Genomic DNA, 22,377 nt, shown 5'->3' with positions numbered 1-22,377 from the left:
CAAACCCAGTTCCTGCCATCAGAGAGTTCAAACTATGGAGGCAGAGATAGATGTAGAAACATTAAAGTAGCATGATAAATTACATGATGTGCTATGGGGGCACAAAGAGTAGGGCAGGGACAAGCTGAACCCTGTTCTTTAGCAGGCTTGTGAGGCAAGTGATATTCTAATCCCTTTCAACTTCCTTCTCCCAGATTTATTTGGAGTGGTTTTTAACCTGCAGAGCTCTTTTCACTTCTTTATCTCAGGGAGGGGTAGAGAGGGAAGAGTACGTACCGCTCTGTAAAGTCTAGAGGATAAGAGCCCTAAGAAAATTATTTCTGTACAGATACAGATTGGCTTTGATTTCATTTAAATAAACTGGCTCCCAAAAATTCTAAGAATACTAACTACTCACACAGTTTCTCTTTCATTTACACACAGATGAGAAAGCATCTGCAACTCCGCGTTTTATTTGCTATAAGCAAAAAGTGGTTTGAGATATTTAAGTATTCGAAGCTTGGTTGTATTGAGTCTTCACATGTCCCAGTTCAGCCCACTGCAGTTTTTTGTTTTTTTTTTTTAATGACACTTACATAATGCTCAAAAACCAGAGATTTTTAATGGATAAATTGACATAAACTTTTCCTCTATGGCCATATCTGCTGAAATAACACATCATAGGTTGCTGTATTATTTCCTCCCAAGCTTACTGCTATTTTATTTAATTTACATATCTCTGCCACAGCCCTCTAAACGGCCTTGTCTTTAGAAACAGCAAAATTAGTCAGAAAAAAAAGAAAAGAAAGAAAGACCTTCCCATAAATAAAAGTGCTAGTGCTCTGATTCAAGGTTCATTGTGTGGGTTTCAAAAGAAGGTTGGTATGATTGTGGTGAATGCAAGCAATTTATTAGCCTTTCAGTGAGAGACAGCAATCAACTGCAGGTTCATAACAATCACATCTACAGTGGGCTGTACAGGGAACTGCTAGATTCGTGACCATATCTAGTGCTTTTCTGTTTAGAAAAAAAAATTTCTTTCTTTTTAGAGCCATGCTTATGTATAGGCCAGAGTTTATCTGTTATCATTTGATACCTGTGATTTTTAGAGTACAAAGACAGTGTTACATAGAGAGGTGTGGGTTTCTTCTTGCTGTGGCTTGGAGGCGTGCTCTCCTTGCTGACAGCATTCTCCAGAGCCTTTTAGTCATAAGGTAGTGGGAGAAATAGCTAAGGAGGAGATTCTGAATATGTCACATGTAGCAATGTAACCCACTAGTTACAGTTTTTTTTTAAAGTACATGGTTAAGTCATTTGCCATCTTTTAAATATTATACTTTTAAATATTATAAAGCCTTTGCTGACTTGATCATTTCTGAGAAGGTAACTTTATGGTAGGAGAGCTTTTTTCAGCTATACCAGTATTTCAATTAATACTCTCACTTATAAATTGGTTGTGAAAATGGCTTTAGACTAAACCTTAACAGATAGGTCTTTTGAAACTTAATAGCTATATCCAGTTAATGCAGACTTTTGATTAGTAAGTATCAATCAGGTAGACGCTTAAGGCATTAGGATTTTGATAGACTTGTTTCCATTTTGTTACCGAGGTGACTAGAACTTTGAGTTGTTGTTTTTTCCTTTTCCTTCTCATAATTATTCCGGAAAAGGGAAATTGAATGGATCTAGATGTCATCACTGATGGATGGCTCTTTGTTTAGGTGAACTGCGCAGCTATTCTCCACTATTGCTTTGTTCCATGATGAAAGCCCATCTTGCTTGTGAGTGAAGTGGAGTGGTCTAAAATAGATAGCTCAGGGAACTGAAATTTTGTTGGTCCTTCCATGAGGAAAGATTGCTTTGAGATTTGAAAGGATTTTTCAGTTTAGTGTTTAGGCAGGAAAGGCTATTTCCTAGCTGGCTACATTAGATTCAGTTACCTCCTCTTAATCCACTTAGCTTCTCTTCAGTTTCTCTCTCTGCACATCCCCCCTCATACCTCCCATTCGTGCTCTCCTAAACTTAATTTGAGAAGCCTTTCTAGCCCTGCCGGTGTGGCTCAGTTGGTTGAGCATCGTTCTGTGCACCAAGACGTTGCAGGTTTGACTCCTGGTCAGGGCACGTTGCCGGGGTTTCGGGCTTGATCCCCAGATGGGGCCGTGCGGGAGGCAACTGATCCATGTTTCTCTCTCATCGATGTTTCTATCTCTTCCTCTCTCTCTAAAAAAATCAATAAAAACATATTTAAAAAAGAAAAGGAAAGCTCTAATTTCTTAGTGAACTGGGAACTTTGATTTGTTCTCCTGTTCCTCCCTTCTTTTATTCAAAGAAATTAGTTAATATTAAGGATCTGACTCAAATGACCAAAATTCAAGTAAATCTATGTTGGAACTGACACCTTTTGCTAGATTTTCTTAGTCTAAAAAAATAACAAATTATTTAAATATTGGATAAACTTTTTTCATATCTTTATTGATTTCAGAGAGAGGAAAGGAGAGGGAGAGAGAGAGAGATAGAAACATCAATGATGAGTCATTGATCAAGCCCACAACCCAGGTATGTGCCCTGACCAGGAATCGAACCCTGATCACCTGGATGCTAGGTCGACGCTCAACCGCTGAGCCACGCCTGGTCGGGCAAATATTGGATAAACTTTTAAGATTAACAAATAATTCTTTGAATGCCTGTTGTGTGCCAAGTGTTTTGCTGGGCCTACAAACACAAAGGTGCAAGATACAACTTTAGCATTTCAAGAGGGTAGAGTGTGTGAGGTAGACAAATATGATCTAGTGAGAGAAATACTATGATAGAAGTATATGTAAAATATGCAGGAGAGAGGAATTGTGGGGTGAAGATTTCATCAAGGAAGACTTTCTGGGAAGAAGTGGTGCCTGAGCTGAAATTAAGTGTAATAACAACAAAAGTAATGGCAGCTAATATTTACTGAGCTTTTACTACATGACAGGTATTGTGTTAAATACTTTTTATAGGTTATCTCCTTTAATATCTATAATAACCCCATGAGTTAGGTATTGTTATCATCACTTCTATTTTTCTTACACATGAAGAAACCAGGAAATTTGACCCAAGATGATACAGTAAGTTGACTGGATTGAGATTCAAACCCAGGCAGTCCTATTTTAGGGGCCAAAGCCTTAACCAGACTTGTGGGGAGGAGGCCAGAAGATGGAGTAAGGGTAATCTTGATACGGGATTTTCTTGTGAAAAGAAATTATTCAGCTCAGTCTTCTGAAGGTTCTCTATGAACCTCAGACTTGGAGACTGGATATATTTTCTCATTAACCTGGAAAGGATAGTTATTCTGCCTTAAGTAGGTAGATTAAAAGAACATTTCTCTCTTTTTTTGCCTGTAAATATTGCCCTCTCTTAAGGAGATGTTACTGTACTATTTTTCTCTTCGGCAGTTTGCCACTAGTCAGTACCTTTGAGGTTTCTTTAGCTACAGTCTTATAGGAGAGGACTTAATCTTCTAAGTGTTCTCACCTAGGAAAGTGCTGCAAGACTCAGGTTTTGTGATCAGCCTTGGAAGCCTTTTTCCCCATCTAGCAGACAACCAAGAGTTAATGCGAATAGTTTCTGAGAGGTACCTGTTGGGCAGCTAGTTCCGTAGGAAGTCTGACTTTGATCAGAATGGTCTTTGGGAAAAATGGAAACTTTACAGCAAAGGAAAAGGAGTCAGACTGTGGATACAAAGCCTACTGGTTCCTGTTTAGCCGTTAGCTTAGTTGCAGCAAATCACCATAGCATTTAACAAACGTGCTCTTAAAGCTAAGGCACACAGCAAAGGCGATGAATAGTAATTACTTTCTTTTCAAAGGGCTGCTTTGTGAGGCTGCTGCCACCTTTCAATCTAACCTGTATGCAGTTGAGGAAAAAAGTGTTGGCCCTTTTGAAAAGGAGGGAGGGCAATGGTTATTACCGTGGCTTTTTCCAAACTTCATAATACCCGATTGTGCGCTTTAAAGGATTTAGTTACCTCCTCTGCCTGGCTTTCTGAGTATGCTAACCCCTGCAGGAGAGAACTGGTGTGGAGAGTAATGTGGAACCATTTTGTATTTGTTTATTAGTGGGTGTGCAGGTGACAGACATGCTGACAGTCAAAAGGAAGGTGAAGGGTGCCCCTGGAGTAGTTTGTTTTTTGAACAGTTCCTGTGAGTTGTTTTTGGGATTGATAATACGCCTGCTTGTATCATTTTCATATGGCAGCCATCTTGGCTGCGACCTGCTGCTTCTGAGAGAATGCACACTTTATTTTTTCCATCACCATTGCATATTTTTGGTGATAGCTACAGATGATATGGAGCTGTAGTTCAGTCACTGACTTCAGCACCAAATTTAAGGCTTCTGCCCTACTGCTTGATAGTAGTTTATTAACAGAAAGCTTTGAATGGATTTTGACCATATTTTAAAATTGTGAGAGTTCAAGAAAAGAATTTTAGTTTCGATAAATGTTAAAAGTAAGTACACGTTTTGCCTATAAAATGTCCCAACCATGTACTGTTTTCCACAGAAATTTGGTTCCCCTTGCTGCTAACCCCCCACCCCAGGAAAGAATTTACTATCTGCCCTTTTTTTTTTTTGAATAATACTGGTGGGACATTCTCTCTACTCTCATTCCCACCATCTCAGCCCTTCCATTGAGATACAATTTGATGAATTTTGTTAAAGCATAAATTCCCAAGGACCTTAACAGTATGGCTCCTAAGATAGGGGCATTCTGTCTCTGCTTCCTGTTGGTTGCCAGCCAGCACAGTTTCCAAGTTAGCTGGAGAAGTCAAGCTTGTTACCTGAGATTTAACAGTGCCAGAGGCAACAGTACTAGCTCTAAATAATTCCAGAGTTTTCCACAGCTTCCTAAAAGTATTTGGTGAATTTCCTTCTGGCAATAATTCATATATTCTATAGATTTTTCACCCTGCTGCTTGGAATTATGAAACCTGGTCTAGATTTTGTGCCAGATTTATTAGAATTCTGTCTTTTGAGAGGTGATTATAAATAAGCTAGTTCCAGAGCCTTCTGTTTTGGGGATCCTCCAGGTAATACATATGGGAGTCCTATAGTCTCTGCTTTGCTATGGTTTTAAAAAGAAAAGGATTGGTTCTGTCCCGTTCTCAACCTGGTAAGCTTTCTTCATGCTCCTACCAACAGTGAGTTCTAGACTTTCCCAAAGGGTTCTTAGTCTAAGGTTCCACCAACTGTAAGCCAGCCCTTTTTTAAAAATAAGGATTTAATATTGCTTTTGCTTAGGCCCTGGGAGCAGAGCCAGGCTATGGTAGCGTGGGCAGGGAGAGGAACTGATCTAAAATTGGAGCTTATTTTCATCTTACCTTTTATCCAAGTTACATCTAGAATCCAATATTGACTCTACAAATGATTCCCTGCTTCCTCCTCTGGTGAACTCTTTTTCTCAAGAGTAACAACAATGTAAATTGAATCTTGGAGAGTTTAAATTATTTTTCAAAAGTTAAATTACTAGTACATGAAGGACCTAGAGCTGAAACTAGAACCCTTGTCTTTTAACCATTTAAGATGGTTAACCATCTTTTAACCATCTAAAAGGAAGAGCTATGATCCACTGAATAGATGAAAAAGAACTGTTTTCCCCCTATATTTTTATTATTAAACACATAGTGGAACAACATTAAATAATATTTGTAAAATTAAAATAACTCAGTCAAAATCTCACTAACTAAACATGTGAAGCCAAGAGATCACAGTACCTCCTTCCCTTATTGGGAACTACTGGGATTAATTTTCTTAACAACACCATAGCTAGCTATCCTCCCAAGAACTCACATTTCTTTTACTCCTGGTCACTAAGTGCTTCTGACCATTTGTCCTCTCTCAGGCTCTATTCCCTTGAGCTAAGACAAAGGATCAAATTGTCAGATAAGATTCACATGAATTAGAGATCTTACCCATAACTATACTTTAATAATAGTTTTAACATTACAATAATCAAGAGGTACAAGTGAAGTAGAGAGTCTGTAACATCCCGTATGAACCCCCAGGTTTCCTTTCCTTCTTTGAATGTGTTCTCTCCAGCCAGAGTAATGGATGAGATCTCTAACTGAGGCTTCCAGGTCACCTCGTAAAGCAGGGAGTGTTTAGATTATGAAACATTTCTCTTTTATATTATAAAAGATATTTGTATAGCTTATGTGACATTCTTTAGGGAGGCACTGAAGCAAAAGAAAGCCTTTGCAGGACAAACCAGTCTTGTAGCTCCCCCCACACCCTCGTTTTATCTCCTTCTCTTTCAAAGGTAAGGATTTAACCAAAGCTATAAGCAACAGCCAGGGAATTATAATTTTTTGCTACCTACCCCTCGACCTTATAATCCTCATAAATCCCATTGACCATTTTCCCTGATTCTAAATCTATTTCCCCCAAATTCCATTGTTAAGACATCCACCATGATTTGCTTCAAAACTTTTACCATGTTTTACCAAAGATGGATAGGCAGCAATCATGTCATCAGTTCCTCATCATATTTTTCTATCCTCTCGTTTTTTCTTGCTATAAAGTGCCTTAACCATTATGATTTTTGTGAGTCTGATTTGACATTCCTGTGTAACTTTGTGCTTTTCAGCTCACTCACACTTATCATCTCTCCCTTCCCAACTTTTTCACTGTGACAGGCATCTATTGAGTTACTAAATCCACTTTATACTCAGACTTGTTAGTTAAGACATGAGAGAAGGGAAATGTTAAAACCTGGCTTTTTCTTGGAGAATGACACTGATTTCCCTCTAGCCTGCAGGCAATGGTTGCTCATTCTTCCATATTCCATGTATCTATGAGTTTGGAGGTGGATCTGGTGCCCTTATCACTCCTCACTGTCACTTCTTGAACATTACTCCTCCACTTTCATGTAAAAACTCCTGCTCTTTGAGGTTTATACCACTTCCTACCGCCAATCATTACTCATCTACTAACTGTCATTCACCCCCTCACTTATTGTGACAAATGGGTCTCATCTCTTTTTAGAATCTTGTCATCAGTCTGGATGTCTTCAGTTTGACCTATGTGATACCTGGCCACCTGGTTTCCTGACTTTTTGTTCATTCTTTTTTTTTTTTTTTTAAATATATCTTTATTGGTTTCAGAGAGAGGATGGGAGAGGGAGAATGTTGAACCATCAATGATGAGAGAGTCATTGATCGGCTGCCTCCTGCATGCCCCCGACTGGGGATCAAGCCCGCAACCCAGGCATGTGCCCTGACCAGGAATTGAACCGTGACCTCCTGGATCCTAGGCTGATGCTCAACTGCTGAGTCATACCAGCTGGGCTTGTTCATTCTTTTGTTGTTGTTGTGTTGTTGCATGTCTAAGAATTTCTTTATTAGCAATAATTGGATATCACTGCCAGATCATTATAATGGGAAAGAACTAAATAGAGACACTGGGGACTCCATGTAGAATATAGCCACTTCCCAGGTACTCTTCTCTTGGTGAGCAGAATTATATCATTTTGCTTTTTCTCTCACTGGGGTATTTTTTCAATAACCTCTGAAATTCTTTGAAACTAACTTCTCCGTCTCCATCCTTGTCCAGTTCTTTAAAAAGGTCCTCGGGGGTGCTTGGACCTCTCAGTAAACTGGGAAATTTATTCTGAATTAATAGCATCAGCTTTTCTTTCACAGCTGGTTTGGATCACCTTCTCTGGCTATGTAGTTTTCAAAAATGCTTTTCAGTTCTTTAGAAGACATTTTTTGTACCTGTTTTGGTGTCCTCGTCGCCAAACAGCAAGGCAGCTGCAAGAATAATATAGGAGTATCTGTTCATTCTTTTAATACTTTATGCATATACATACATAAATTTATTTGTGCCTTCATTCAAAAAGATTTTTTTGAGCACCTACAGTGTAATGTGCCAAGTCCTATGCTAGAATTGGAATCACAGAAGTGAGCAGAAAAATAAACCAGACATGGTCCTGTCATCCTGGAGCTTACACTGTTGTGGGGGTAGGGGAAGACATTAAACAAAGGATCATACAAAGAAATGTAACTTTATAAGTGTCATCATTGCTTTGAACAAACAAGTCTTTCACTTTAGTCTCCCAGCTTCCTAGTTTCCTAAAGGCAACCATGCCAACTTCTTGAATATTCTTCCAAAAATAGTCTATGCATAATATACATAAACATTATATTTTTTCTTTTCCCCAACACAAATTGTAGCACACTATACACACTGTGCTGTGCCTTTCTTTTTCATCATAGTGTATCCTGGATATTATTCCATATCAGGATGATATAGAGTGGTCTTATTCATTCAGTAACTGCGTGGATTTACCTTAATTTATTTAACCAGTTCTCTATTGATGGACTTGTAAGTTATTTCCAATATTTTTTGTCTCAAACATACAGTGAATATCTTTGATATTACATGTGATAATATATCTGTTCAATAAATTCTGAATTTAGCTACCTTTATTCTATAAAGGTCAAATTTGTTTCCTTCAGAGCACTTATAATAGTTTGCAAACCTACATTTATTACTATTTCTGTTTAATCTCTGTCTCCCTCTTCCAGGTTATGAGCACCATCAAAGCAATGCCTAGCATGATGCTTGGTAGTATTTGTTGAATGGATGAATGAATGAGATAAGGATAATATCTAGGTGGGAAATAAGGGCACCTTATTAATTAAACCTTAGAGGTTATCTTTTATACCAGAAAGAAATAATTTGCTTCTCTATAAAAAAACAAAATAATTTGCAACATATCCACCTTCTTAAGTTTACATGTAAATTGAGGCTCTACTTAGTAGTAAATAGTAAGTCAAAAGTACATTCTCTTAGACCAGGGGTTGGCAAACTTTCTTGAGGGGCCAGATAGTAAGTATTTTGGACTTTGCCAGTGTTAGGATAACTCTGTTACAGCTACTTAATTCTGCTATCTTAGAGCAAAAGCAGCCAGAGACAATACATAAATAAATTTGTGTGATGATGTTCCAATCAAACTTTATTTACAATAATAAGTAGCATCTTGGAGTTGGCCCTTGGGCTAGAGTTTGCTGCCTCTGATCTACTGAACTAGAAGTGATATCCCTTTTTTCATTCCTGATACTGTTAATTTGTGACTATTCTTTTTTTTCTGTCATCAGTCTGATTAGAGCTTTATCAGTTTGGTTGATCTTTCAAACGTACAGATTTTGGTTTCTTTGATTTTTTTGTTTTTTGTTTTTTGTTTGTTTGTTTGTTAATCCTCACTGGAGGATATTTTTTCATTGCTTTTTAGAGAGAGTAGAAGGGAGGGAGGGTCAGAGAGAGAGATTGAGATCTAGATCTCTTTTGTTTTCTGTTTGCTTTCTGTTTCATTGGTTACATTTACCTCTTATCTTTTCCTTTCTCTACTTTGGGTATAATTTACTCTTCTTTTTCAAGCTTTTATGATGAAAGCATAGATCATTGATTTTTTATTTTTGCTGTTAAAGTTTGGTTTTTATTTTTCCAGATCTTTTTGAATGCATATTATATGTAGAAACAAAAAAACTTCACTTAAAAAATATAAATAAGATCATAATAGATTTTCTGCAACTTGCTTTCTTTTTTTAACTTAACAAGGTATTGTCCATTCATTGTGTGGGGTTTTTCTCCAGAGTGAGTTCTGTGATGATTAATAATTGTTGAGTGCTTGAGAAACTTCCCACATTCAATTCTGTAAGGTTGCTTATGTGAATTTTATGATGATTTAAAAGAAAGGAGCTTCTCATACAGGCTACCCTACATTCTTTACAGTTATAGGATTTCTCACCGGAGGAGTTAGATTTGAAGACTTTCCCGCATTATAGTACTTCTTCTCTGTGGAGCTTCTGTCCTCCCAGTTCAGATCAATATCAGTCATGACACTTTTTTGTTGGCTCTTCCAGAGCAGATCCTTCAGAATTACTTTGCTTTAGGGCGGACATCTTTGTTCCAAACCAGTACTACTGGACTGCAGAACTTCTTGCATCTTCATCCAGGGCTGTGCCCCTTGCTCCAGTTGGGCAATTAATTTTGATTTGGAAGAGAGAATCCCCACAGACACCAGATCCCCATCGTTTTCCAGCATCATATCCCTAAACATCCCCACCGAATAGCATCCAGGCATCTCCCTTCAGTCTGAGAAAAGGCCATGGCCACATCCTTAAATGCCAGTGATCCCTGGATCTGGCCTGTTGGTAGTCTTGGAGCCATCTGTCTCCTGAACTGCTCTCACAGGCAAGGGCAGAGAATCTTGCATAAGCCAATAGTTCTGGAGGCTGGAAGTCCAAAATCAAGGTGTTGGAAGGGTTAGTCTTCTGCGACTCTAGAATACTTCCTTGACCCTTTCTGGCTTCTGGTGGTCACTGTCAGTTCTTGGCATTCCATGGCTTGTAGCTGATTTACTCCAATATCTGCTTCTGTTGTCACATGGCATTCTCCCTATTTGTCTCTCTAGATCATTGATTTTAGACTTTTCTTCTTTTCTAAAATAAGCATTTAAACCTATAACTGTCCCTCTAAACATTGCTTTAACTACATCCCACAAATTTGGATATGTTTTGTATTAATTTTCATTCAATTCAAAATATTTTCTAATTTCCCTAATGTAGTTTCAACTTATACTTGGCATAAATTAGTATTCATTCAAAGACTGAAGGGGACTCTTATCCAGATGTCTGGAGCTCTTTCTCTGTGGAGCTTTTTCCTTTCTGATAGTTTGCTCCAGAATTCTACCTATCACAGTTACCTTGACTGTCTTTCCTCAGCAAGACCCCCCTGTTTTGCTTGGGATCCATTCCCTGTGCCACAGTTTGGAGCTTGCCAAGGTGGTCATAGGGCACACCTTGTTTGTTTCCTTTATCTTTGAGAACACAGTGCTGGACTATCTGTTGTTCAATATCAAAAAACAGTTCTGTATATTTTGCCTGGTTTTCTAGGTGCTCATGACTGGAGAGCAAGTCCTATAGCAATTTCTCTCTTAAGGGCAGAAATGGGGGTCACAGTACATTTTAAAAAATGAAATAAAATAGTGGCTTACATTAAAGTGCAAGTTTTCTGGCTGGTGTGGCTCAGTGGTTGAGCATCGATCTATGAGCCAGGAAGTCACAGTTTGATTCCTGGTCACAGCACATGCCCGGGATGCGGGCTTGGTTCCCAGTAGGGGGCATGCAGGAGGCAGTCGCTCAATGACTCTCTCATCATTGATTTTTCTACCTTTCTCTCGCTCTCCCTTCCTCTCTCTGAAATCAGTAAAAAAGAAAAAGAAAGAAAAGTGCAAGTTATTTTCATCTATGTAGACCTCTTCACTGTTAAGCATGAGAGAATTATTTGGAGAAGAATGATGGAAAGTTGATATAAAGGTGTAACACAGTAGTTACAGAACAATTTATTGATTTCAACAAAGTCTGTACACTTAGATAGCTATTATCAAGATTCATACCATTGGTTACTGTGTGGGAAAATGGATGAGGAAATGAGGGGTATTTCTGTAACTCTTGGTAACTTCATTTTTTTTCATAGTTGCTATTTCTTCATTTTCTTAAGGAAGTTCTGTCTTTTTATGGCCTTCCAAATTGCCTTTTCTGGTGTTAGGTTGGTGTCAGTGTATCTCTCTGTTCTTGTAAGGGAACAGTGGCAGGTTGGCTCTGTTAGCACTTGCTCAACTCAGATCCAGAAGCCTGCCTTTATTTCCCTCTTACCTCTCAGTTGACTTGTCCACATTTAGTCTGTTGGACATTTAGTAGGTATTTCCTGGGAGTCAAGTTGGCTTTGGGTGATTACAGGTTGTTGCTTTAGCTAGTCATAGCCCTTTTTCAGTTGTGTGTACTACATGCAGACATGATTATCCATCTCTTTAATACTTTGATTCTTCTACATATTTTCTGTATTTAATTCTAAAATATATTTTATGTTATAACCCCAGGGCTAGGGTGAAGAAAGAGGCACATAGGGCACAAAATTTAAGGAGACACTCACTCTCAAGGGTTGGGTAAGCCAACCTTGCACTTCTATGACTTTCAGAGTGAGCACCTCCTTAAATTTTGTGCCCAAAGCACCTCTCTTGCCTCACCCCAGTGCTGGCCCTATATAACCCTGACCACAGTTGGTTACAGACACCTATATAACTAAGACCTTAAAATGAACTCTATAACAACTTTCATTTAGAGCATCTAAGAATACAGAAGTGAAAGTTAATGCCATGCCTTAAGTAATTCAGCAGCCCAAAAGTTCCTCCATAAGCAGCATTAGCCAGAATTTTGGACCATGTTATCCAAGCTAACCACAGTAGGTCACAGTTTTTTCTATCATGACATGAGTTGTCATGATTAAAATTTTTGGTAAGCTTGACTACTGGTCTGGCTAATACCATGATACACAAAACCACCTGACTCTTGCAAACAATTGGTTAGAACATGATAAACCTGTAACCTGCAAAAGGTCAAGTGTTCTCAGTTTGTGTTTCAGTGGGGGAAATATTCCAACTTGTGTAGCTATCTGCTCTTCCCGTCCCAAAGTCCTCACACTGTTCCTAAAAAACACCTTGGAGGTGAGAGATCAAATGGTGGGACTCTGCCCCCCCCCCCCCCCCCCCCGCCGGTCCCTCCATACACTGCCATCAGAATAGCTCTTTTGATTGGTTTTGTTTTGTTTTCTGTTTCACAAACTGGTGGAATTCTCTGTAAAAGGTCTACTTGGAAGGGACCTATTGAGAGGGGAATCAGCAATGAATATGGAGCAATACCCTACAAACTAAAATATCCTGAGCCCAAAATACTGTGTTTTGCTTCTTGGGGTTCCTCTTACTAGACAGCTTGCCCACTCTCTTAAAAACCAGTCTTCAAAATACCCTAAAATGTTGGTATTCAGGGTTCTTTACAGAGCAGTAGTCTCTGTTTTTATTTCATCTTTAAATATTTTCATTCTTTGTTTTTAGATGCCAGTGAGAGCAAGTGCGAGCAGGTGAAGACACAATTTGGAGTTGGCCTGAGATCTGGGGGAGAAAATCACCTCCGGTTTATTGAAGGAACCCCTTCTCTCCAGTCATGTTGGGCTGCCTGCTGCCAGGATTCTGCCTGTCATGCCCTTTGGTGGTTAGAAGGGATGTGCATTCAGGCAAACTGCAGCAGTCCCCTGAGCTGCCGGACTTTTAGGACAGACTCTTCTAATTCCATGCTGGTGTTTTTTAAAAAATTCCAAGCTGCAAATGATTTGGGCTTTCCACCTGAAGATGATGCACCTCATATTCTGGGGCTAGGTTGGAGCAGGGCATCTCAGAGGAGGGAGAGCCTTCCCCGAGCTCCAGTCAGACTCACTGTATCTTCCAGTGACCAGCAGAGGTTTATCAGGAAGCTTCAGAAGAGAGAGAGTCCCATTGGAAAAGTTACACCTATAGTGACACAGCATTCTGAAGTGAATGACTCCAAGGAACTAGGTGATCTGAAAACCAATGGCTCTGAAGAGGTAAGCATCTTGTGAATAAGTAGCAGAGAATCTGTTATGTCTGCCTTTACATTTGGCGCACACAGGCAGTGGAGCTGGCGCTTCTGGCTAATGCTCCTAGGCTGAGGAGTATACGTATAAAGCTGCTTATTGTCATCTTGTGGATGCTTCCCAGATGAACGGGGGTAATTTGACCTTAGAGATGTTCACCCCATGCAAGTGTCACCGTTGTTTTGGTAGAAGCAAAAAGCTGCTCATTATCTAGTCAGAGCTGGTTCTTGGCTACAGGTAAGTGCCATTGTGTGGGTGTTAGTCTCCACCAACGATTCTGCAGTGATTTCTGCCCGATTGCAAAACACTTGATTGATGTGGTTGCAGTCAGGTTCTCCTCCTCCTCCTCCCCCACCTCCTGCTTGTAAACATATTCCTTATGAGGTAGTTTCTATTCCAGTCTGAAGTAACCATGGCTGATACCACAGATTAAGACCTGACCTGCTGGGCTAGGAGCCGGATGTGGCCATTAGCCAAAGGTCTCTACAGTGAATTTTCACAAGCTTTGTATGCCAAGGGAGAAACCACCAGTAGAGTTTATTCCGATTATTATGTTTCTTCATTGTTGATCTTCCTGAGCAAATGATTAAAAGGAATGACTCACTCTGCTCAGTCTCCCTTGATTACTGTGACTTATTTTTGTATTTATTTTGTCCTAGTTGTCTCTATTAAGTTGAAGCCAGAGTGGGGAGGCAGTATTGCATGCCAGGCACTATGTGTGCTAATCGTTTTACTATGTCATTTTGTTTAATTTTCATAGCAATATTTCCAAGTAGATGTGATTAGCCCTGCTTTACTAGTGAAGAAACTGAGGCCTAAAGAAGCTAAACAGTTTGATCATGCAGCCAATGAATAGCAAACCTAGAATTGGAACCCAGATTTAATATTTAACAACCCTTGAGTGCAATATTAGAGATATAGACTTAGGCTTAATGTGCCCATAAACATTTTTAGACACTTATTATCAATGTCAGGAACTATTCTAAGCACTGGAGATACATAGGTAAACAAGAGGTGATCTGTGCCCTTGGGGAGTTTACAGTCTAGTGGAGACTCAGACATGAAGATAGATATTTATAATAGTGTATAATTATTGCATTAGTAGAGTTATGTACACAATACAATAGGATCACAAAAGAAGAAGTAATCCATTTTAGCAGGCATGTGTTTTGTATGTTCAGGGAAGACTTTACAAAGATGCTTAACTTATTTCTCAAAGGATGAGTAGGATTTCACTAAGGGGTTAAAGGTAGTAAAAAATATTCTGGACAGAGGCACAGTATATGCAAAGTCTCAGTCAGTCAGAAAATATTTATTGCATGGTTACAATAGTACAAGGTACTATACTAAGGTAGGCACTAGGAATATTGTAGTAAGTAAGATAAACGTGATTTCTGCCCTAATAGAGCTTACACTCCAGCAAGGAAAACAGACATTACATTTATAATAATTAAATAATTATAAGTTTGATGCGGGTTGTGAGAGGATAAGTACAGAGTCCTGTAAGAGCATCTAGTAGGGACCTAATCAAGACTAAGAGGTAAGGTTAGGCTACCCTACGAAGGAAAGTTTAATCTGAGACTTGAAGTAGAAGAAGGGGTTAGGGAAAAAAACAGGCCAAGAGTATTTTAGGCAGAGGGGATAATAATTTCAAAGTTTGTCAGGTGGCAAGATCAAGAACTTGAGAGGCACTGATCTTGTTTGCCAAACAGAGCAAGAGAGCTAGTGGGGAAAGAAGAGGCTTGAGAGGTGTGCAGAGCCTTGAGGCCTTAAAATATTGGTCTTTATTTAAGCAGGGAATGACATGATCAGATATGCTGCTGTGTGAATAGACTGGAGAAGGGCAAGAATGTGCATGGAGCAATCAGATATGGGAGTCTTTAGGTAAGGGAACCATTGCACTAAAGAAGGAGGTTGAAGATACAGGAAAGGGATAAACAACAAATAATCCCTCAGTATGGTTTTCCAACTTTAGCGTGCATCAGAATCACCTGGAGGCTTGTGATTTAGGTCTAGAGTGAGGCCTGAGAATTTGCATTTGTAACAGATTCCTGGAGAATGCTGATGCTACTGGTCTGGGAACCATATTTCAACAACTGTTGCCTTCTAGGACGGGTTAGAATGCATAGAACAGAGCACAAAATTAGCTTTAAGCAGGAGGAGAGACATCTTCTTCATTATAATAGGAAGGAAGAAATGGGTGGATGTAGGTGCAGCTCAGGTGGGTTTTGAGGTTTGGTAGAGGACATTGCAGTAGTTTTAATCTTTTTCCTGTTTTTTTCTGAAGTGGGATAGAAATATCTATCTTCATGTCTGAGTTACTGAGAGCAGAAGCAAGGGTAGGTGGAGTGGAGAGAGTGGGGCAAAGGCAGGAAAATAAGAGGTTTAGAGAGAGTGGTAAAGGTCTGAAAGAGCCATTGTGAAGGGGGTAGGAGATGGCAGACTGGGTTAGGGAATAGAAAGATTGCTGGGCAGCATTGAATATAGAAACCGTGAATTTATGAGTGGTACTGATCTTCATAGTTGTATGATTTTCTTCAGTAGCTCTTAGCAGCCCTATCAAGAAAAGGCTGATAGTTTGAGTCATCCAAGTTTGGATCTTTGCTAGTCTAGTATAGAAGGAAATTGGGGCATGGAAATTGAGTTTGTTGTTGAGAGAGTGGATGAAAGAGAGAGTGTAAGAAAATGAGAAAAGAGGCAAAGATAGGAGGGGCTGACCGAGATATCATAGAGGAGATATTCAGAGGTATTGCTAATAGAAAGCAGACATATGGGGGACAGTTAAATGTGAGTCCTGTAAGGATAGGAGGTAGTAGTCAGGGATATTTGAAGTTAAGATTTAGGAGGTAGAGAAGTTCTGATGATTACAGGATCTAGGGTGTAGCTGTGAAAGAGAGTTGCTGGGGTAGAGTGGAGAAGAAATTTATTGATGACAAGGAGCTGAAAGAACATGCGAAATGAGTTATCCATATAGACATTGAGATAGATTTTAACGATGATGATAATAGCAGAAATAGCTAATGTTTACTAAGTGAGCATTTACTATGTTCTAGGTACCATTCTGAACCCTTTACATGTATTAACTCTTTTAATCCATACAACAAATCCTAAGAGTACTATTATCATCTCTATTTTATAAATGAGGAAGCTCAGGAAAAGAAAAGTTAAGGAGGATGGCCAAGGCAACATAGCTAGTATGTGGTAGTATCAAGACTTGAACCCAGGCAGTCTGATTCTATCCAGAGTCTGTTCTCTTAACTAGGCAAGGACTTGTGGTGAAGAGGAATTTTGAGAGTGAGATGTCAAAGCCATCAGTAAAGTAGGAGGAGTAACTTGTAACTTGGGAAATGACAGCTATTGAGAGTTGAAGGGTAGTGCAGCAACATGGCAAAGGAGAAAAGGTTTTTACAAAGAAGATAAGAGAGTAATGGTTTGCAAAGAGCATTGGGAGGGGGAGAAAATAAAATAGCAGCTGCCTTCAATCTTCAAGCATGGGAGGATAAGTAGCCATCATACTTGGAAAAGTATCCTCAGGGGAAGGCAGGCTTACAGTTAAGAATAGATGGTCAGGGACTAGTTTATGGGCACATGACCTGTGTGGTTGTACAAGTCTCCACACTTAGAAAGGCAGTATTTGGTTTAATGCTCTACTGTTGTTGTCTTGAAATTCTTTTATTTATTTATTTATTTATTTAACTTTTTAAATTTATCCTTATTGTTGAGAGTATTACAGGTATACCATTTCCCCCCGCAACTGACTCCCTCCACTTCGCTCCCACCCCCTCCCCAGGCCTTCACCCTGTTATTGACTGTGTCCATGGGTTATGCATATATGCATATAACTTCTTTGGTTAATCTCTTCCCACCCTCCACCCCCCTTCCCTCTTTCCTCTGAAATATGATTGACTATTGCATGTGTCAATGTCTGTGGATCTATTTAGTTCATCAAATTCTTTTGTTCATTAGCTTCTTGTTAAAGAAGACCCTTCAACATTTCCTGTAGTGCTGGTCTGGTGATGATGAACTCCTTTAGCTTTTCCTTGTCTGAGAAGCTCTTTATTTGACCTTCAATTCTAAATGATAGCTTTGCTGGGTAGAGCAATCTTGGTTGTAGTTCCATGTTTTTCATCACTTTGAATATTTCTTGCCACTCCCTTCTGGCCTGCAAGGTTTCTGTTGAGAAATCAGCTGACAGTCGTATGGGTGCTCCCTTGTAGGTAACTAATTGCTTTTCTCTTGCTGCTTTTAAGATTATCTCTTTGTCTTTAACCTTTGGCGTTTTAATGATGATGTGTCTTGCTGTGGGCCTCTTTGGGTTCCTCTTGTTTGGGACCCTCTGTGCTTCCTGGACTTGAAAGTCGATTTCTTTCCCCAGGTAGGGGAAGTTTTCTGTCATTAGTTTTTCAAATAGGTTTTCAATTCCTTGGTCTCTTTCTGCCTCTTTTGTCACCCCAATAATACGAATGTTGGGCCTCTTGAAGTTGTCCCAGAGGCTCCTTATACTATTTTCATATTTCTGGATTCTTTTTTCTTTTTGCTCTTCTGGTTGGGTGTTTTTTGTTTCCTCATGTTCCAAATTGCTGATTTGATTCTCAGTGTCCTCTGCTCTACTGTTGATTCCCTGTAAATTATTCTTCATTTCAGTTCCTGTAGCCTTCATTTCAAATTGGTACTTTATTATGTTATCATTTTTCTCAGTTATTTCCCTAACCATTTGCTTAAACATCCTTATAACCAAAATTCTGAACTCTATCTGTTAGCTTGCTTGAATCTATTTCATTTAGTTCCTCTTCTAGAGATTTCTTCTGTTCTTTTCTTTGTGACATGTTTCTTTGCCTCCACATTTTGGCTGCTTCCTGGTGTTTGTTTTTATGTATTAGGTAGAGCTGCTATGTCTCCTGGAATTTATAGAGTGGCTTTGTGTAGTAGGTGTCCTTTAGGGTCCAGTAGCTCAGCCTCCCCAGTCACCTGAGCTGGGCCTTCTAGGTGCTCCCTTGTGTGGGCTGTGTGCACTGTCCACTTGTAGTTGAGCCTTGGTTGCTGTTGGCGTCCCTGGGAGGAACTGACCCCCAGGCCAATCAGCTGTGAGGACCAGCTGCAACTACAGCCAAAGAGCTGCTGTGCTGGAGACACTCCTATGGAGCAAGATTTACTTCAGTAGAGCTTTGGTGTTCACCAAGTGCGCCCCTTGAGTGTGTCACTTGTGGATGTGGTAGGGTTGTAATCCAGCATGGTCGAGTCTGACCACCAGGTGCACTGTCTCTGGGATCTCCCGGGAGGTGCAAAGTCAGCCTCTGCCAGTGCCTTGCCCAGGGCCACCCAGCATGAGCCACACAGCAAACCGTAGTTGGCTGCTACTTGTGCTGGGCTTGGCGGTGTCCAGGAGAGGCCAAGCTATGAGCCAATGCAGGCTGCCGCTAGTGCCAGGCCTGGGGCCACTTATCAAGCTGCATGGGGCCCGCTGCTGCTTGTTTGAGAGGTTTTAGGAAAGTCCTAAGCATGAGGCTGGAGAGGCCACTTGCACAGAAAAGCCCCTGGAAATGGCCTGGATGAGCTGCAGGTGGGGAGGGGCGGGGCCTCCGGGAATCACGGGGCGGGGCCAAAGGTGCGAGTCAGGGGCTGGCGATTCAAACATGGCGCCTGCCTGCCGGCTGTATGTGGGGAGGACTCGCCAAAGGAGCAATGGCATCTGCCAGCTCTTCTGCCTGGGAGGAAGCCGCCCCTCTGCCTCTCGCCCGGACTTCAGGCAGGTTAGTTCCTCCCCGACTGTCCCAGGTCCTTTCAGGCTGCTGCCCGGCGCTGGGCTCAGAGGGAGCGTCCAAGTGAGTCCGTGCATGGGCCCTGTGAGAGGAGTTTCTGGGGCTCCCACAGCCTCCATGACCCTCAGCCACAGTCCTGCTGGTTTCACAGCCTGGAGTTGTGGGGACGTCTCTTCCCGGCCTGGAGCCCTGGGCTGGGGGCCTGCTGTGGGGCTGGGACCCCTCGCTCCTCCGGGGAAACTCCGCTGAGATTCCCTCCGGGTTTCAACCTCGGCACCAGGTGTGGGCCCACGGCCGTGTCTCTGCGATTCAGCCCCGATCCGCCCGCGTCTCCGCCCCTCCTCCCGGTCTCGGTGCTTCTTTAGCTCCCTGGTTGTGGGGCTTCTGTTCAGCCAGATATCAGGAGGCTCTGAGTGATGGTGGTTCTGGATTTTAGTTGTAATTTTGATATGGTTGTGAGAGGCGGCGGGTGCAGCTGTTCCCTATGCCGCCATCTTGTTTTTCCTCCTCTCATCTCTTGAAATTCTTAATAATTTTTGAACAGAGATCCTGTATTTTCATTTTGCACCAGATCCTGCAGATTATGTAGGCTGTCTGGCAGGAGGTATAGGGAACAAAACATGAAATGTCTGGGCATATAAGTGACTTATTGATCATGGAGTAGAAATTCCAAGACAATTCAATGGAATTTTTAGGAGAAAGAAAAGGAGGTTGGGTCTCACAGGAGAGGAAGTATAGATATTATAGGGATAACAAGTTTAGTGTGATAAATGTTTAACAACTGGATTTGTCCCTAGAAAACAAAAACAAAAGGAAACTTTTGCCAATTTAGAGTTGTAGACTTTGCCAATTTAATTATATAAAAACTACCAACATAACCAATTTCAGGCTACCAACATGAAGTAACTGAACACAGGAGAGATGGGCACAGTCAGCACACTACAGGATAATTGTCATCAATAAAATTAGAAGTAGTCTAGTAAAATTCAAAATATGGCAGATTTACTCCTGATAATCTCTTAGAAGATGGCAAAAACTCAAACTCGGGCCTTATAAACTCTAGATGTGTGCTGGAAGGAAGACCCTGTGTTGGCTGGGGAGTTGTTCTTATTCCCCAGCTGTGGGCAGTGGCGATAAATTGCTGCTAGTGAATAGGATCTCAAGTTTTATGGTCTAACGAGGAGAATGGGTAGATGTGGGGGGAGGAATATAACTTAAATTATGAGCCCAAAATGTGGGAGTGAGCCTTTGTGCACAGATGCATTGTATAGTTTGGCATTACATGTTGAGAACTGTAGGCATTGCTAAAAAATGGGGCAAAGTGAAGTCTTCAGATCCAGACAAGTTATGTTTAACCTTACATGCTATGCTTAGGAAGGCTGTGGATAGCTTTGTACATTCAGAATGGTTAGCTGGTAGGCATTTCTCTTAGGAGAGGACTTGGAGTTCAAACTTCTGTTTAATACACTAGGGAAAGGAAGAGAAATGTATACATGGCAGCTCTTCTCCTTCTAATTAGAGATGACTGGCTAGCAGCACTAGTTTCTAGTTTATACTGTTTATACTGTTTTCACTAAGGTAGGTCAAGCAACTCTGCATCCAAGTAGGAAGAAATTGTATCATAAATTGCACTTGTCTTGCCTGAAATGCCTGCAGAGCTGCAAAGACCTTGTGTTGGCAGTAGCATTTTTCTTCCTTTTCTTTTTTATTTCTTTTTTGAAATATACATATATTGTATCCAAGAGCAAGTATTGTTGAGCTTTTGTAATTCCAAAAGTGGAAAGGAATATTACCAATTTATTCCCCTTTCTCAATTTAAAGAAGGAGCTGCTGGTACTGCTTGGTTTAATTACTACATCCACTCTGTGCCGTGAACCTCTGAATTGTTAGCAGGAGGAGCATGAAGGCTTGTTGATTGGGTACTTGGACATTTGCAGTACAAGCATTTCAGCCACTGGCAATTAATTGCTGCCAGTCCTGCTTTGTGAAAGGAGAAAACTTTCTCTTTGAGCCCAGAAAATGAAGGTCCAATTAGATATCCCTACATATGGGGCTTGTCTTTAGGAAGACTGAGATCCTCCTCTCTCCCATCTATCTCCCTGTTTGCAGTCAATAATCACAGCATTTCAGTCCCTACAAACTAGTGGCTTTCTGTGGAACAAATGACTGAGTGGGTAAATGAGCCAAACCCTTGGACACCTCTGCTTTTTTTCACTGAGGAAAGCTTGTGCTGACTCTACATAAGGCCAGAGCTTACCTCTTACCAGGAGATAGAGGCATGGGCTGTGGGCAGCAACAGAAAAGAGCTGGCATATCCAGGGACAGAAATCCAAGCAGTTTTTCTTCCCTTCCTCCCTGCTTTTGTTTTGTTTTGTTTTGGTTTGGTTTGTTTATCAGGGTTTTTTGCTTGGTTACTTTCTTTTGGTTTTTGTTTTGTTTCTTTAATCCTTTAGGCTTGTAAAGTTTTTGCCAAGGGTTCATTTATTCTTCTGGCCCTTATTTCCTGACAAATTTGGAATCCCTCAGGGCCTAGTTTTTCTCAGATTCTCATCTTTAGTTGTCTGAGCAGCAGACACCAACAAATTTTTTAGCCCCAGGCCCCCTTCAGCTCTCTGGTATATATAATTTGAATTGGTTTCTAACCCCTCAGTGAGTTAGGCTCTTCCACTACTGTCTGTGTGCATATATTCACTAAGCACACTCCCAACCCCACCTCCCCACCCTCATAACCTTACATGAGTGGCTTATTGCATGGAGAGAAAACCTGGGCTGCCTGTTTCTTTGTGTAGGGGTGTACAGAAATTCCTGCTATTGTATTTTCCTTTTTTTAAAGTATTAGTGCCTAAACCATAATGCCCTTTCTTTAAATTTTCTCACCATAGCTGCTTACTTTCTCCTGTAATCTCTTAAGTATTCTGGTTCTTTTATCTGTTTGTCTGGTTTTGCTATGTGAAATGAATTTGAAAATGTTTTATTGGCTAATTTGTTAGTTAACTTATAAAGCAAGAGGTGGTGGGATTTCGGTGTGAATTCATTAACAGATCCTTGCTAATTGGCCAAACGAGTCACGGTAAAAAAAAAAGTCTCAAAAGCAGCCATTGATTGGTTAACAACACTCCTTTCATCCTTTCCCCTTTCTCCATTCTTTGGTGGTCTTAGT

At 40.5% G+C, this 22,377-nt stretch overlaps 1 protein-coding gene across 3 annotated transcripts in view; it reads left to right on the top strand.

The window, feature by feature from the left end:
* The window catches only part of KIAA0319L (KIAA0319 like), a gene marked incomplete at its 5' end in the record, with an annotated part of 86,451 nt that overhangs the window by 15,151 nt on the left and 48,923 nt on the right, over window positions 1-22,377 (top strand). For all 3 annotated transcript variants that reach the window (XM_081143944.1, XM_081143945.1, XM_081143946.1), the window contains one exon: window positions 12,902-13,428. In XM_081143944.1, coding sequence (XP_081000070.1) covers window positions 12,902-13,428 — 527 coding nt within the window. The remainder of the gene's footprint in view (window positions 1-12,901; window positions 13,429-22,377) is intronic.

This window comes from Miniopterus schreibersii (genome assembly GCF_964146895.1).
Source record: "Miniopterus schreibersii genome assembly, chromosome: 8".
In the NCBI taxonomy this organism is placed as follows: domain Eukaryota; kingdom Metazoa; phylum Chordata; class Mammalia; order Chiroptera; family Miniopteridae; genus Miniopterus; species Miniopterus schreibersii.
This window is presented reverse-complemented; position numbering and strand designations above follow the sequence as displayed.